Source organism: Athalia rosae, chromosome 3 (genome assembly GCF_917208135.1).
Source record: "Athalia rosae chromosome 3, iyAthRosa1.1, whole genome shotgun sequence".
NCBI classification, from domain to species: domain Eukaryota; kingdom Metazoa; phylum Arthropoda; class Insecta; order Hymenoptera; family Athaliidae; genus Athalia; species Athalia rosae.
Window position 1 is genome coordinate 7,703,475 of NC_064028.1, and position 13,321 is coordinate 7,716,795.

At 37.6% G+C, this 13,321-nt stretch overlaps 1 protein-coding gene across 5 annotated transcripts in view; it reads left to right on the forward strand.

Annotated features, from left to right (window-relative positions):
- LOC105689993 (protein abrupt) overlaps positions 1-13,321 on the forward strand; it is a 39,009-nt gene that overhangs the window by 3,247 nt on the left and 22,441 nt on the right. For all 5 annotated transcript variants that reach the window (XM_012407458.3, XM_048653188.1, XM_020854627.2 and 2 more), the window contains exons 2-5: positions 11,063-11,290; positions 11,510-11,725; positions 11,837-12,029; positions 12,218-12,271. In XM_012407458.3, the coding sequence (XP_012262881.1) occupies positions 11,063-11,290; positions 11,510-11,725; positions 11,837-12,029; positions 12,218-12,271 (691 nt within the window). The remainder of the gene's footprint in view (positions 1-11,062; positions 11,291-11,509; positions 11,726-11,836; positions 12,030-12,217; positions 12,272-13,321) is intronic.

Here is a 13,321-nt window from a genome sequence, read left to right on the forward strand (position 1 = left end):
AATCTATCATTCGCGCGATAATCTTGAAATTTGAGACCTATTCGGTCGTCGACGAATCAACGCACGTTAGAAAACAGTCTCGCATGCGAGTCGGGTGAACATCTCCTTTTCAAGATAGGGATATCAGAAAATGAAAATAAGGCGAGTAAAAGCAGCCGAACCTACCTTCTGGTATTATAGGTATGTAGCTAGGATCGCGATAGAGTACACGCTCCGTTGCGTTACTGAGGATAATTTGAGGCAATTTGAAATTTCCAGCAAATATATTACCTCCTGCACGCGGACGAACCAAAAAAGTATTTATATACACACGTATTCTTCGTGTACACTACATATTTCTATGTACGGCACATCGGATATGTACAGCCGTGCAAGAACGACCGAAGAAATCACAACCCCTAAGATCGCTGCGTTTGATTTTCCGTTTTCGTTAGTTTTTCAAAATGATATCGACATTGCTTTGGGCCGGAATTCCGTTTAATTTCCAGGCAGTAATGACGGTTATAATGAGTCAGCTGCATACTCCAATGTAACAGATTTTCATAATTGAACAATCGTCGCTAACGTAAGGAACAAAAAAACGCAATGAAAGATATTTTACTTCTGTTGGGTATCTTGTGTAACAATTTTCAAAATTTCCATCATTCTCATTACACGGGGTACATTTTTGCGATGGCTAAATAAAATTGAAAAGAAAAAAAGAAAAATGAACGCACTTGTCGAGAAAATTTTTTAACAAAAATTGCAAGTATCCTGGATTCCGGTCCGATTTCGGTGGACTGGTATTTATTGTTTTCTTCGGAAAGAGACTTTCACACGAATATAACGATCGAAAATCACTTTGCACGTGGGTCCGTGTTTCGTGGTTGACGGCATCCCGAGATACAACGACGAAAGATTCGGTCTCAACGGGCGAGGAGAAGGACAGAAGAAAAAAAAGATACATGGGCGCAAAGATTTCTTCTCCCTTTCCTCATTACATACCTATAGATACCACGCACTCTCAGACGGATGATTTTGTTTTCTATCCTCCTAAAAATTTATCCTCCTTTTTTCTTCTCTTTCCCTTTTTTTTTCGTCTTTTTTTTTCCCTCGATCGTTTTACCTGCACCGAAATTGTACGCTGTATGCACGAGATTGTTGTACGTACCTAGGCGTCTTGTATGAAGTTGACTTCCAGCCCTGTTCTCTGCCCGTAGTGGACCATCCTCTGTATAAGTTCTTGAGAGTTTATCTTTTAACTTACGAAAGAGAAACCTTATTTATGGCCTTTTTGTATTCACCTTTTGATTTAACCGTTTGAATTAGACGTTATTCACAAGACGACGCCAACTATCTTCCGTAATAACAAATATGGAGTTACGGTATAGATACGTACGTATATTTTTTTCATATACGCGTACATAATGCATATGTATTTATAACTTGCATACCGGGTGACCACGCCTAATCCAAGAAGTAAAACCGGAAGTAATGTATACCGCTTAAATAACGTTGATTATTTCTTTCGAAATTATTTTCTCGAATTCTTTTGCCCCTCTCTTCTTCTTTTCTTGAACTCTGGACCAAGAAGAATTTACGGGAAATATTTTTCATTTTTTTTTCTCAAAAATTGGAAACGTTAAACGTACGAAAATATGACGAATCTTACCAGGGGTATGTCAAGGTGGTCGTCCTTTGAAAAAAAAAAAAAAAGAAATTAAATCAAATAATATATTTATTTCTATGCATTGTGCAGTGTGTACTTTTTGGCCATGGTGTATAAGTAATCGAATACGAAGAAACCTCTTTTTTCATTCATTTATTTATTTATTTATTTTTTCTTCTAATCATATATTTTACATGTATGGATTTGAAGCCATTACCTTCATATACATTAAGATAAATTTATATAAAAAATGTATATTTCTTACGTATGGTGAAAATTGTATACCCATACATTAGGCGTTAGATCGGTGTGGTGGGTCTGTGCACGTATGGGAATAATTCTCGCGGCGTCTAGTTTTTTTTTTTTTTTATTGTATAGATTCTGTGATGTGAGCGCGTACGTGGCAACGCGCACACACACATGCGTGTACGTCGTTACCCAGCCATGCAGTAAATTAAAAAAACGAAATCTCAGTTTGGTTGACTTTTAAGTGGCAAGAGGCAGGCAAACACGCCTTTTCGGCCACACGGAGTACCGCCAGCCATGTGACACTTTCTCTATGGATTTTGATAGTTGCATAAATTTCGTTAATTACCTTACGGACTAAATCATCCGGCTATTTCTCGTACGTACGTACACCGATCACCTCTACTCTCGTACACACCCATCGACGCTACCTGCATGTATCTCTATTCTATTTAGGATACATCTATACCCACCCGTACACTTCGTATTATAAATTTTATAACGCCTTCCAGACTCTCCGAGATTAAATTATTGACCCACGAAACCTGGATTATTATACGCGTGTAATGCTCCTATACGAATAAACGTACGTATACGTACTCAGGTATATAATATGTATTCAAACTTCGGATGAAAGATCGTATCGTTTACAGAAGAAGTAAGAAAAAGAAAGAAAAAAAAAAAAAAAAAAAATAGAAAACGAAGGAAAAAATAACTTCCAAAAACGTGTGGGATTGGAAATACTTTGAACGGGTAGTTTTTTTAGTTATCTTTTTTTTCTGGATATATATATATATATATTTATTTTTTTTTCCACCAGGCATACCACGCGTGCTGACATTTCCGTGTGTGCACACGATACATATATACGTGTATGTGTATCTCTATGTTCGATATACGTGCACAGATTGTCGTTGAAAAATAAAAAAAAAAGAAAATAATAAAAATTGAAATAAAACTAAACGTTGCCCAACTTTCTAATTATCATAAACAAAAGTAATTGATAATGTAGTGGCTGTGGTTAACCCAGATACGTTATAAATGCTATAATACGTGTACATATATCACGATGAAGTTGGCAGCGGAGTTCGTCGGTAAATTATTTCGTCACATCGCATCCTATGGAAGTGTAATGATACAGTGTGGATGAGAAATGCATCGAACCGCCGCCCGTGTAGATTACGTGCGTACGTATCGTACGTATTGTACGTGTGTAACGCACATTCGTTCGGGCTACGTCACTCGCGGTACAATGACGAATATTTCAACAATGATATAGCTCTTCAAACTGACGACCAATCAACGAACGTAGCTCGTTATTTGCACTTTAATATTATACGATCGCGATGCAATGCTGATTTATATTCATAATGTACGTAAATTAACCCTGTTCTGCCGCAGCTCGAATCGTTCCTGCCTTCTTATTCGTCGTTCTTTTTTCCTCTCCTTTAATTTCTTTTTCATCTACACGCATTTACACGCAGTAAAATTCTACACATTTTGGTCCACCGTTTATATTTTTTATTTACTACATTATTCCGAGACACCTATTTTGTAAAATTCCGATGCATATTTTTTTTTCCTTCTTTTTTTCTCGTAGGTAAATCTGCAGAATCGAACACTTTTTTCACTCACATACCGCGTGTCCCAGCGATTGCAACGCGGTATGTCCGGTTGCCTTACATCGAGCGTCAAATTTACGCTGTAAAATGACGCCGAACGGCAGGCAACCGGACATACCGCGTTGCAATCGCTGGGACACGCGGTATAAAAATAACTAGAAAGAAGTAATTTCGCCCATGTATTACATACACGTAACGTACATGAGGTGCGTGCCGGCGAATGTCGTTGTCGATTGCTTCATATCGAGGAGTAAAATCTGCGTGTTATTCGGTAAATTTAAGGGTTGGCTTATATTTTTTTTAGTACCGGTGGTTCGGAACTCCGGGGACGTTTGAAAAAATCCCCGAGAGCCGGCCGCGGCGCGGTGCTGCCTTACGAAATTCTTCGTCCGGAATTAACGTGTGGCGAATTAACAATGAGAATTCGAGGAGGAGGAGGAGGAGGATATCGTGACGATAGGTAATTAAAATCGAAGGGTGCACCGCGCCGACAATCACGTTACATGTTTTACCTTCGTAATTATACGGCCGATCTCATGCGGTTCGAAGGTGGTTCGAAATCGAGGTGAAGAAGAATTGTGCTCGGGTGTGAACGAGAAAGGAAAGAAAATCAAAGGAAGCCGGTCTAATTGGTTATCCGCGTATTGTAATCGGCACCCCTGCAGCAACGACTCTCTTTAAAACAACACCGTATAGTGAAAGGAGGAAAAATAAGCGGAAAAGTGAAGAGAAAATAACGAAAAGAGAAAAAAAAAAAAAAAAAAAACAATACACACGAAAAACTACGACTATTATACGACTCCGAAGAGAGTTCTTCCGGCATTAAAGGCAGCGAATATAGCTAGCGTTACAGTCAAAGGCATGAGGCGGTTATTATAGTCAGTCAGGCAGCTATAACGTAGTATAGGAAGCCCACGCGTCGACGTACGTAAAAATACGCACGCTCCCTCCCTCCCTTTTCCCCTCTTCCCTCCTTCATTGTCTCTCTTTTATTCTCTCTCATCTCTTTTTCGCCCTCTCGTTCCTCGTTCCATCCGCACCGACGCGCGCTAGGATCGTTCTTTCTTCTTCCACGTCACGTGTGTGCCACACGATACTACATACCTACCTATACACACGTATTTTTACGTATACACGTACGTACTTTATGTATATCAGAAAATTTTCTCGCGTGTAATATCCCTCGGCGCGGCGCGCGTCCGTAGCGTAATGGTAAAATGGAGGAGAACGAGGAGGGATAAAAAAAAAAAAAAAAAAAAAGAGCGAACGGGATGAATCGAAGATGCGGCAAGGGGAGCGGGGGATGGAAGGGGGAGAGAGAGGGAGGAAGAAAGATCCGAGAAGTAGAAACGTTTCGAGAGGGGGTGCGAAGCCGCGGGTGGTGGGTGGGATGCGGAGGAGAGAGAGAGAGAAAGAGGAGGAACAAAAATTGAGAAATAAAAAGAAAAAAAAGTGAGAGAAAAAAGCGTCGCAGTGCCTTAGGGTCTCTTGCACAATCCTTCCTGGGTAACGCACGCACCACTGCTCCATATTCTATATTTAAAATTGTGCGTATGTACCACATTCGATACACACGAATGGTCCATATACGCTGCGCGTCGTATGTAGAGTACATAAAGAAACCGTACACACCAGTCGCGTGTATAACGTGAGTTTACGGACGTATGTACGTAGATATACGCGTATATTCAAGAACTAGTAGCATACCGCACAGTAGTATTATGGGAAAGGAGACGGAGATATGAGAAAAAGAGGAAGAGGAAGAGGAAGAAGAAAAAGAAAAAGAGTGACGAAAAAATAGAAAAAGAAAACGAAACGTAGAGAAAAACGCGATGGAGATGTTGAATCGTGTGTTGCAGATGAGAGGGCGAACCGCGACACCGCGCGAGAAGGTGCGATAGGTATGGAGCGCGAGAAAGAGAGGAAAAAGGGAACGCGGGAAGCTGCGCGCGGAGGGGGCGCGGGGGGGTCGGGGGGCGAAGCGGAGGGAGGAAGGGAATCGGTTTGCAGGGTACGCGTGGGTGTTTCGACTATGTTTTTAAATTTATACCAATGCTTGCAGCCAACACGTTTCTCTTACACAAGAAATGCCTGCCAGAATTATATCCATCCGTCCCAACACTTGCCGCGACTATATCTTTCGCTTTTACGAAAAACACCCATTTCCAAATTTTTCCTTTTCTCTTTTTTTTTTTTTTTTTTTTTTTTCAACGACGGAAAATATTCCCTCCTCCCTGCTCCGCATCCCCTTATTTCTGACTCTGTCTATCCTTCGCTGGCCGATACGCCAGTGTTGTTGTAAAATCAAAAAAACATGAAAAAACGGAGCGAGAGAAGAAACTGAGAAAATTTTGGTGGTTCCCCCTTTTTTCTTTTTTTTTTTAAGTCTTCGTTTATCAATTTTTTGTGGTTCGAATAGTCCGTCAGCTACGTTGTATACCGCGATACGGATTGGTAAAAATGTGGCGGGGATGAGATGGGAAAAGGGAGTTGAAGGTTCAGTCGTTCGTTGGTTAACCCGCTCCGTCTGGTACATAATATTCCATGTACGCGTATATCTATATATACCTACGCATATTATTGATCACGATTTCGATTTTTATCGTGTGTGAATAATGAATATATATCTATACAAATGAACGCACAATGTATGGGATTTACGCGCCGAGTAACTTACGGGCCTCGATATACAGCACATATGTTACATATACATTTATGTATATTATCTATATTGTGTATAATATTATATACCTTGTCATTCAACTCGAGAGAAAAGAATCTGTCGAATAGTTTGTTTAAAAAAAAAAAAAAAACATTAAAAATCAAAAAAGAATAATGAAAATTAAAAATAAAGAGAAAACTAACATCAGCTCAAACTACAAATTACATATTTATAATCGGTACACAATTTTTACGTACAACGATTACGTATTCTGATTGAATCGCACCATATTTTGAAAATATATTTTCACACACTATACATTTTACAATCAATTATTTCTTTTCTTTTTTTGGTTTTCGTTTTTTACCGCGTATACGTTTTTTCGTCTTTTATTATTCTACGTACAGGTTTCGTATCGTCATTAAAAACCACGCTAGTTAGGTATTCTCTCTATTCGATCTTATACGCTTGCACGGATTATTATAATCGTTTCTAATTTATTCATCGTGTCAACAATTACGACAGTTGATTCGAATTTTTGTAATTCAGTGGATCGTGTGTAGTTTCAGACAAGTTTAGTCTCTCTCTCTATTTTTTAATCGTATCGTAAGTCGGGTACCAGTCGTTTTGTTGAGCGGAAAAAATAAATAAAAAAGAATTAGAATCACTTCGGTTAAAATAAGAATACCGATATGTGAACCGAATGCTCACGCATTACACACGAACTTTTACAGAGAAAAAAAAACAGAAAAAAATAGAAAAAAAAATTATTTCAAATATTACTCGTAACGTGCGTTGAACCAACAACATGTATAAACTGCTGTATGTAATAAATTGTGCGTTCTTTACGTACACGTGTAATGTATATATAAATATATACGATGTTCGTAGGTTGTTTTTGGGTATGTGGGCAAGACGCATTTCTTTGCCCCCGGCAGCTCTAGTATTTCCGTTTCTCGTCGGTATATATATTCTTTATAATTTATTATTCACTTGTTCATTTTATTTATTTTTTTTTTTTTTCTCGATTCATTTGGAAATTTTCTACGCCCGCCCGCGCGCGCGCGTGCTATTAACGCGCACGTTTATAGGAAAATAAAGTTGTGAAAGAAAAAAATATATAAAAAAAAAAACTCTATCAAAATGCAAAACAGCAACGGCGAATATACAACGTCCAGCACGATATTCGTATAGCACGGCGGTCGCGCGATGAAACCGCCGTCCAATCGGAGAATAAAGTAATTCTTACAATTGCTAAAATTGAAAACACGAAATACGTTTTATCCCCGCGACACTTCACCTGTAATAATTCTTGTATTTCTGGAATATATACGCCTATGCGGTGTACCTTCTACATTTACGTTACATACGGATTAATGTTGGGGGTAAAAAGAGTCTCGATTTCCTCTTCGCCAACCTGAATTTGATGCCCGATTCGAAGCTCTAAAAATTTATTAGCCCAGTTTTTTTTTTTTTTTTTTTTCTCGTTTCTCTTCTCTTTTTTCTCGTCTCAAGGATTTTTTATACACATACCAGTTTCACGTATGCGCATCGTTATATCATATTCGTTTTCATGATTTTTGTTTTACGTATACGACTAGAAGTGTATTTTTTTTTTTTTTTTAAATTTGTACAATTTCTTTCCTCAATCTTTTCGTGAGTTCGTTTTCCCCCTAGTTTCCCATATCTTCGCGAAAAGTTTTAAGGACGAAAATCCGTCAATTTCAGTATTAGCCTCTCGTGATTTAGTGAGTTTTAAAATCCTCGCGAGGAAAAAAAAGTAAAGCTAACGATCACGTATGTAAAAGATCAAGGATACTTTTATTTTTACAGGTATGTTTTTTTTTTTTTATACTTTTGTTATTAGCGCGTTTCTAGTTTCCACGTAGATGATCTGTAGATATGTTCTTTTTCTCTTTCGTTTTTGTCCGGTTACCAATTATCGAGAAGATAAATTTTGGAGCGGAAATAATCAACGATCATATTACAATATATGTATAGAAGGTACGCTAATAAAATAAAAATGGCGATCGTTTTAGGCGTATACGATGTATCTGGATATATTTAACCGTACAAGCGCCGAAGCCCCATATAATAAGTATTACCGTTATATACGCGTATACTACTTTGACAGCCATTCCCCCCGCCAAAGATTTGCATATATCAGATCGGTGCTTTCCATTTTCTTTTTTCTTTTCTCATCTTTTTTTTCAAATTCGTTTTATCTGCCGATTCTAAGTACTCGCATGTCATATGTATATGGATAGATTTATATCACGTACTATAAATGCCACTATTTTTACGGTGTGAAATTTTTACGTGTGATTTTTAAATAATTAAATATCTCGCGCCTCCGATATGCAGCTCGCTGTGTGAAATGAATCAGACTGGACGAGACGCTACGTAATTTTATTTCGAAATAAAATTAAAATATAAAATACGTATAGCAGGTATATAGAACTGAAATAGGTAAATTTATAATGAAATATGTACGGTTTTTCAGACGTGTGTTATATATAAATAATAAGGTTATATATGTACATATACTGTATTATGTTATATACCATAAACTATCAGCAAGGTGATGATTTTAATTTACTATAAAAATAAATTTAATTGAGCAAACATCAAGACAAATTCTTTTTCAGATTTTTTAAAGTGTCCGTATACGCATAACGCCGTAACGCAACAGGGACAATTCGATTATATTTTATGTCAGTCTCTAGACTGACTGATTGAAGGCTGAAAAACTGATTTTATAGACTGAAACTATATATTTTAAATAGGCTGTTAATATTTGATAGGTCGTAAATTTGATACGACCAGGATAATATACATGTAAACGCGCACCTATACACTGGAATTATTTTTTAAATTAAACGAATAAAAATACTGTAAAATAATACGAAATGAATATAAATGAAACTGGAAGTAGAAGAAACTAGAAAACGTCGAACACGAGCTCAGCTGCTTTTAGGCGTCTAATTCTTGTGCAAGTCATAATCGAATGATGAAATGAATGTAGTATAATGCACGAGTAAATTGAAAAGGAAAAAAAAAAAAACCTATACGAAAAATACTCACTCGCAGTTATCTCAGTTTCTGAATTACGTCGACACGACTTGGTGAAGAATTAATATTTTTTCCTGATTTTGTCCCCCCTTGACCGACTTGGTATGTAACAACGTAGGTACCTACTTATCTAACTTTTAGATCTCGTCTGCTTCAACGCCCACCTGATATTCCCCTGTAATTAAGTAAACGATTACGTAAATATATTTTTAGGTTTTTTTTTTTTTTCTCTCCTTACCGTCTCAATTATTCAGGAAATATAAATTAACATTATCGATAAATAATTCCACAAACGCGAGCGCGGATCGATGCCTTTTGTTCGTCGAAGCACGTTGTTCAAATTACGACTCTATGGTTTATTTCAATATTTTTTTCTTTTATAGTTCTTGAAAAATCTCATTAGAATTTTGATACCTCAATCGAGCGATGTTTCGCTAAATACCACAGTTTTGACTGTACTTACTTTTTATCATATTTAATTAATTTAGTTTTTTCATAAATCCTCGAGCCATGTAGATCAATGAAAATGATTACCCTCATTTGGTATGAAATCAATCGGTATCATTGCGAATTTCCTATCTATAACTAAATCCATATCGCACGAGACCGGACAAGGGCTTCGTGTCCGTTGATGCTCATGCTGCCGATGAAAAAAAAAAAAAAAAGAAAATATATAATAAATACAATTAAAGAAGATGAATAAGCGAAGAAAAAGCAAATTAAAAATAACAGAAAAAAAAAAAAGAAAACTGACTAAAGGTTTACCCCTACAGCGCGATGAAGCCATTGTGTTTTGTAGCGAAACCACCCTTACACGTAACCGGATCAGAAACCATGCAGTTGTATATCCAGTAGAATGATCAACGCCTTTGCAACAGCGAATTATTTGACTTTATTTCATTTCATTCTTTTTTATTCCATTTGCGAAGATCTTTTTTTTTTTTTTTTTTTTCTTCCGCCGAGCTGCTCGGTATTCTGAAAACGGATCTAGTCGTTGAGTTTTATTTTTTATTCACTCGACAAATTGATGATCGATATTTCTCAATCTCACGATGTCAAAGACCCTTGTATTATAATTAAAATTCGGATAAATATCATACTCGTAATTGTTTTCCTCGCAGCGGGACGAATACGGCGAACGTACAGACGTACGATATGAATATATACGTACTTATATGTGACGTTGGTTTTCTAGATGATATAATAATTAATTATTGACCCATTTTAATTACGTTAGTTCTAATTGGAGCCTGGGTGTGTTCTATCTCTCTCTCTCCCTCATTCTTTCTCTCCGGCTCTCCGTTACTCTCGAAGTTGTTAATTGAATTAGTTAATTCAATAGTAAAGTCCATCGGCAGGACTTTGCTTGCCTCTCGCGCATGGTTGATACGCTACCAGATATAGCTTCGAACCTTCTAATGCCATTATTCTAATTACCAATGCTTGCTTACACCGCATTTGTCTAGCTATCGGTATACCTATCCGCCTTCTTCCTCTTATACCTATACCCTATACCGATTATATATCATAGTCTATTTTCTCCATCCCCGTTCCAGGGGAGCGAGGTTCCTAAACCCCCGACGGAATTTGTTTGCTTCTTTAATTTCCTATTAGATGACGGAGAATTAATACGCACCGTGTGTTCGCTCACATTTACGCGCGTATACGTCATAAGATGAATTTAAAAAGAGAAAGGGTGAAAAAAAAGCGCAAGAGAAACCAGATAAAACACATTAGAAATGTCCGAACGATGAAGGAAAGGAAAATGCGAAAAATATATATTCAACGTACGTTTATTTTATCTGATTAAAGGCAAATCCATGCCAACATCCCATCGTTATCCTGAGGGACGTCGCCTCGTCGGACATGGAATCTCTTTTGAGATTTATGTACCACGGCGAGGTCCACGTTGGACAGGAACAACTGGCGGCCTTCCTTAAAACCGCGCAGATGCTCCAGGTCAGAGGACTCGCCGATGTCAACAGCGGAGCAACTAAAATACCACCACCCTCCTCGAGTGCGAATAACGGAAGCGCACCCGTAAGTTTCTCATCCTTTTTCACGGGTAGAAATTCTGGTGTTCTCCTTCTAGGCTTTGTCATTTCGTTCGGTTTTTCACCCTTCGAACTTTGTGCGGAACAATTTCGGAGCGAATCGATGAAATAGAATTGAAAGCTTTTTTTTGTTTGTTTGTCACGTCGACTTTGTTTTTTCTTTCGTTATTTTGTTTTGTCTATTCTATCTTCCATTCGTCTGCAGACGACGCCTCGTCTCCCTTGGCAGGATAACGGAAGAGGCGACGGTTTACCTTTGAACGATAGCGGTCTTAGTCCACCGCCGGAGAAAAGACCACGTAGTTATTCGCCGCCACTCGGTAATCATATCGAGCCAAAACCCGACCTCCAAGAATCTCTTCTTGGACAAGCACTCGAAGGAGGTCCAACGATACACACCACGCCTAGCAATAATGTGCAGGTAAATAAATGTTGGAATGTTCGTCGCGGATCGTTTGAAGATTTTTGTAATCATTCGATTTGCTTTTTTGATTTTTGTAAAATAACTTTTCTTCGTATCTCTTTGTCGTAGAAGGGAAATCATGACAATTCTCTTCAGGCACAGTCTACGGGTGAAGACTCGAATTCTTTGTCCGATAATGAAGAGGATATTTCTAACAACGACAGCATTCTAAATTCCGTAAAGACTGAGCCGACAGATTTACTCAATGACTCCATCGAACATCACCGCAGCACATTTCCAGCCGCTCTTCTTGGACTCCAAGGTGTGTATTTGGAGATATTGTCGACGAGTTTTTATCTCGTAATATTCTTCTTTCTGACCTTTGTCTTCTCACGGAATTCGTAATTCTTAACAATGACTCGATTGGATCTCGTCGTCTTCGATTTCTTTTCGCCCGGAACTGTCGACAACTTTTATTTCTATTTCGATTTTCTTTTTCTCGCTTCGCAGGTTTGATGCCAGGACCTTCGGGAATTCATGCGGCAAACCAGGACCCCAGTTATGGTGAGTAATTTTTCAATAAATTCGAAACCCTCTATTCATGTATAATGCGTACTTCGAAATTGAAACGAATTTTCAACTATGTGCCTCTTATCACCTCGCGTCTGACCGAATCGGAGCCAAAAATCGCGTTTTTTCCCCTTTCTTTTTCAAATCGGTTTAACATCAACATATATCATTTTAACAGGATTTTTTTTCTGCTTTTGATTTTTGTTGGTTTCCTTTTTTTTTTTTTGGTTTGCATTATATTTTCCGTCCGTCTTCTCTTTTACCCGCCCCCGTATATCGTTGCGTTAGATGCGTGGAACTCTCGTACCGCATCTTCGAAGATTCCACTACCAAATTTTGAAAAATGTCGATTCATTTCAGTCGTGCGGTAGCAAATTAATTTATTTTTCTTCTATCAACCGCCTAAACGTAATAAATTAAACTAAATTGGAGAAAAATAGAGATAAGTTATCGTTATTTGCGGAAAAGGTGAGTAGTTACATTGATAGTGACGATTAGTCGATTTGTCGTTAAAATTATCTATGACTGATGTAATTAAGATCGATACGACGTGTTCGACGATGATTGATTCTCGTTCTTCTGTTCATCAATTCATTTACTTTTCCCCCAATCTCTTCACTGTAATTTTAATAATAATGCGATGTTATTACTTGCATAGTTATGCAAAGCCAGACGTACAATTAGCGCCGATTTTAAAGCCCGTACGACAATTTATATCATTAAGTATAACGTGAAAATTATGTTCCGAACGAACGGATAAATTGGTAAATCATTCAAAAGGTCATCGAAGAGAATAAAAAAAAAAATTTATGAGCGAACAAAATACGAAAGAAAACTTCCTCGATCGAGGTGGCAAAATTCTATGTTATTGATAGGAATTCCAGATTTTTTTCTTGACTATAGATTTAATTTTGATTCGTCAAAACTTTTTTAATCGATATTTAAGCCTAACACTCAATTGGCGAAAACGAATTTGATTAAACTTAATAAGTCGATATACATCAATAGAACGATAAATCGTTGAGATTTCTTTTAAAATCAACA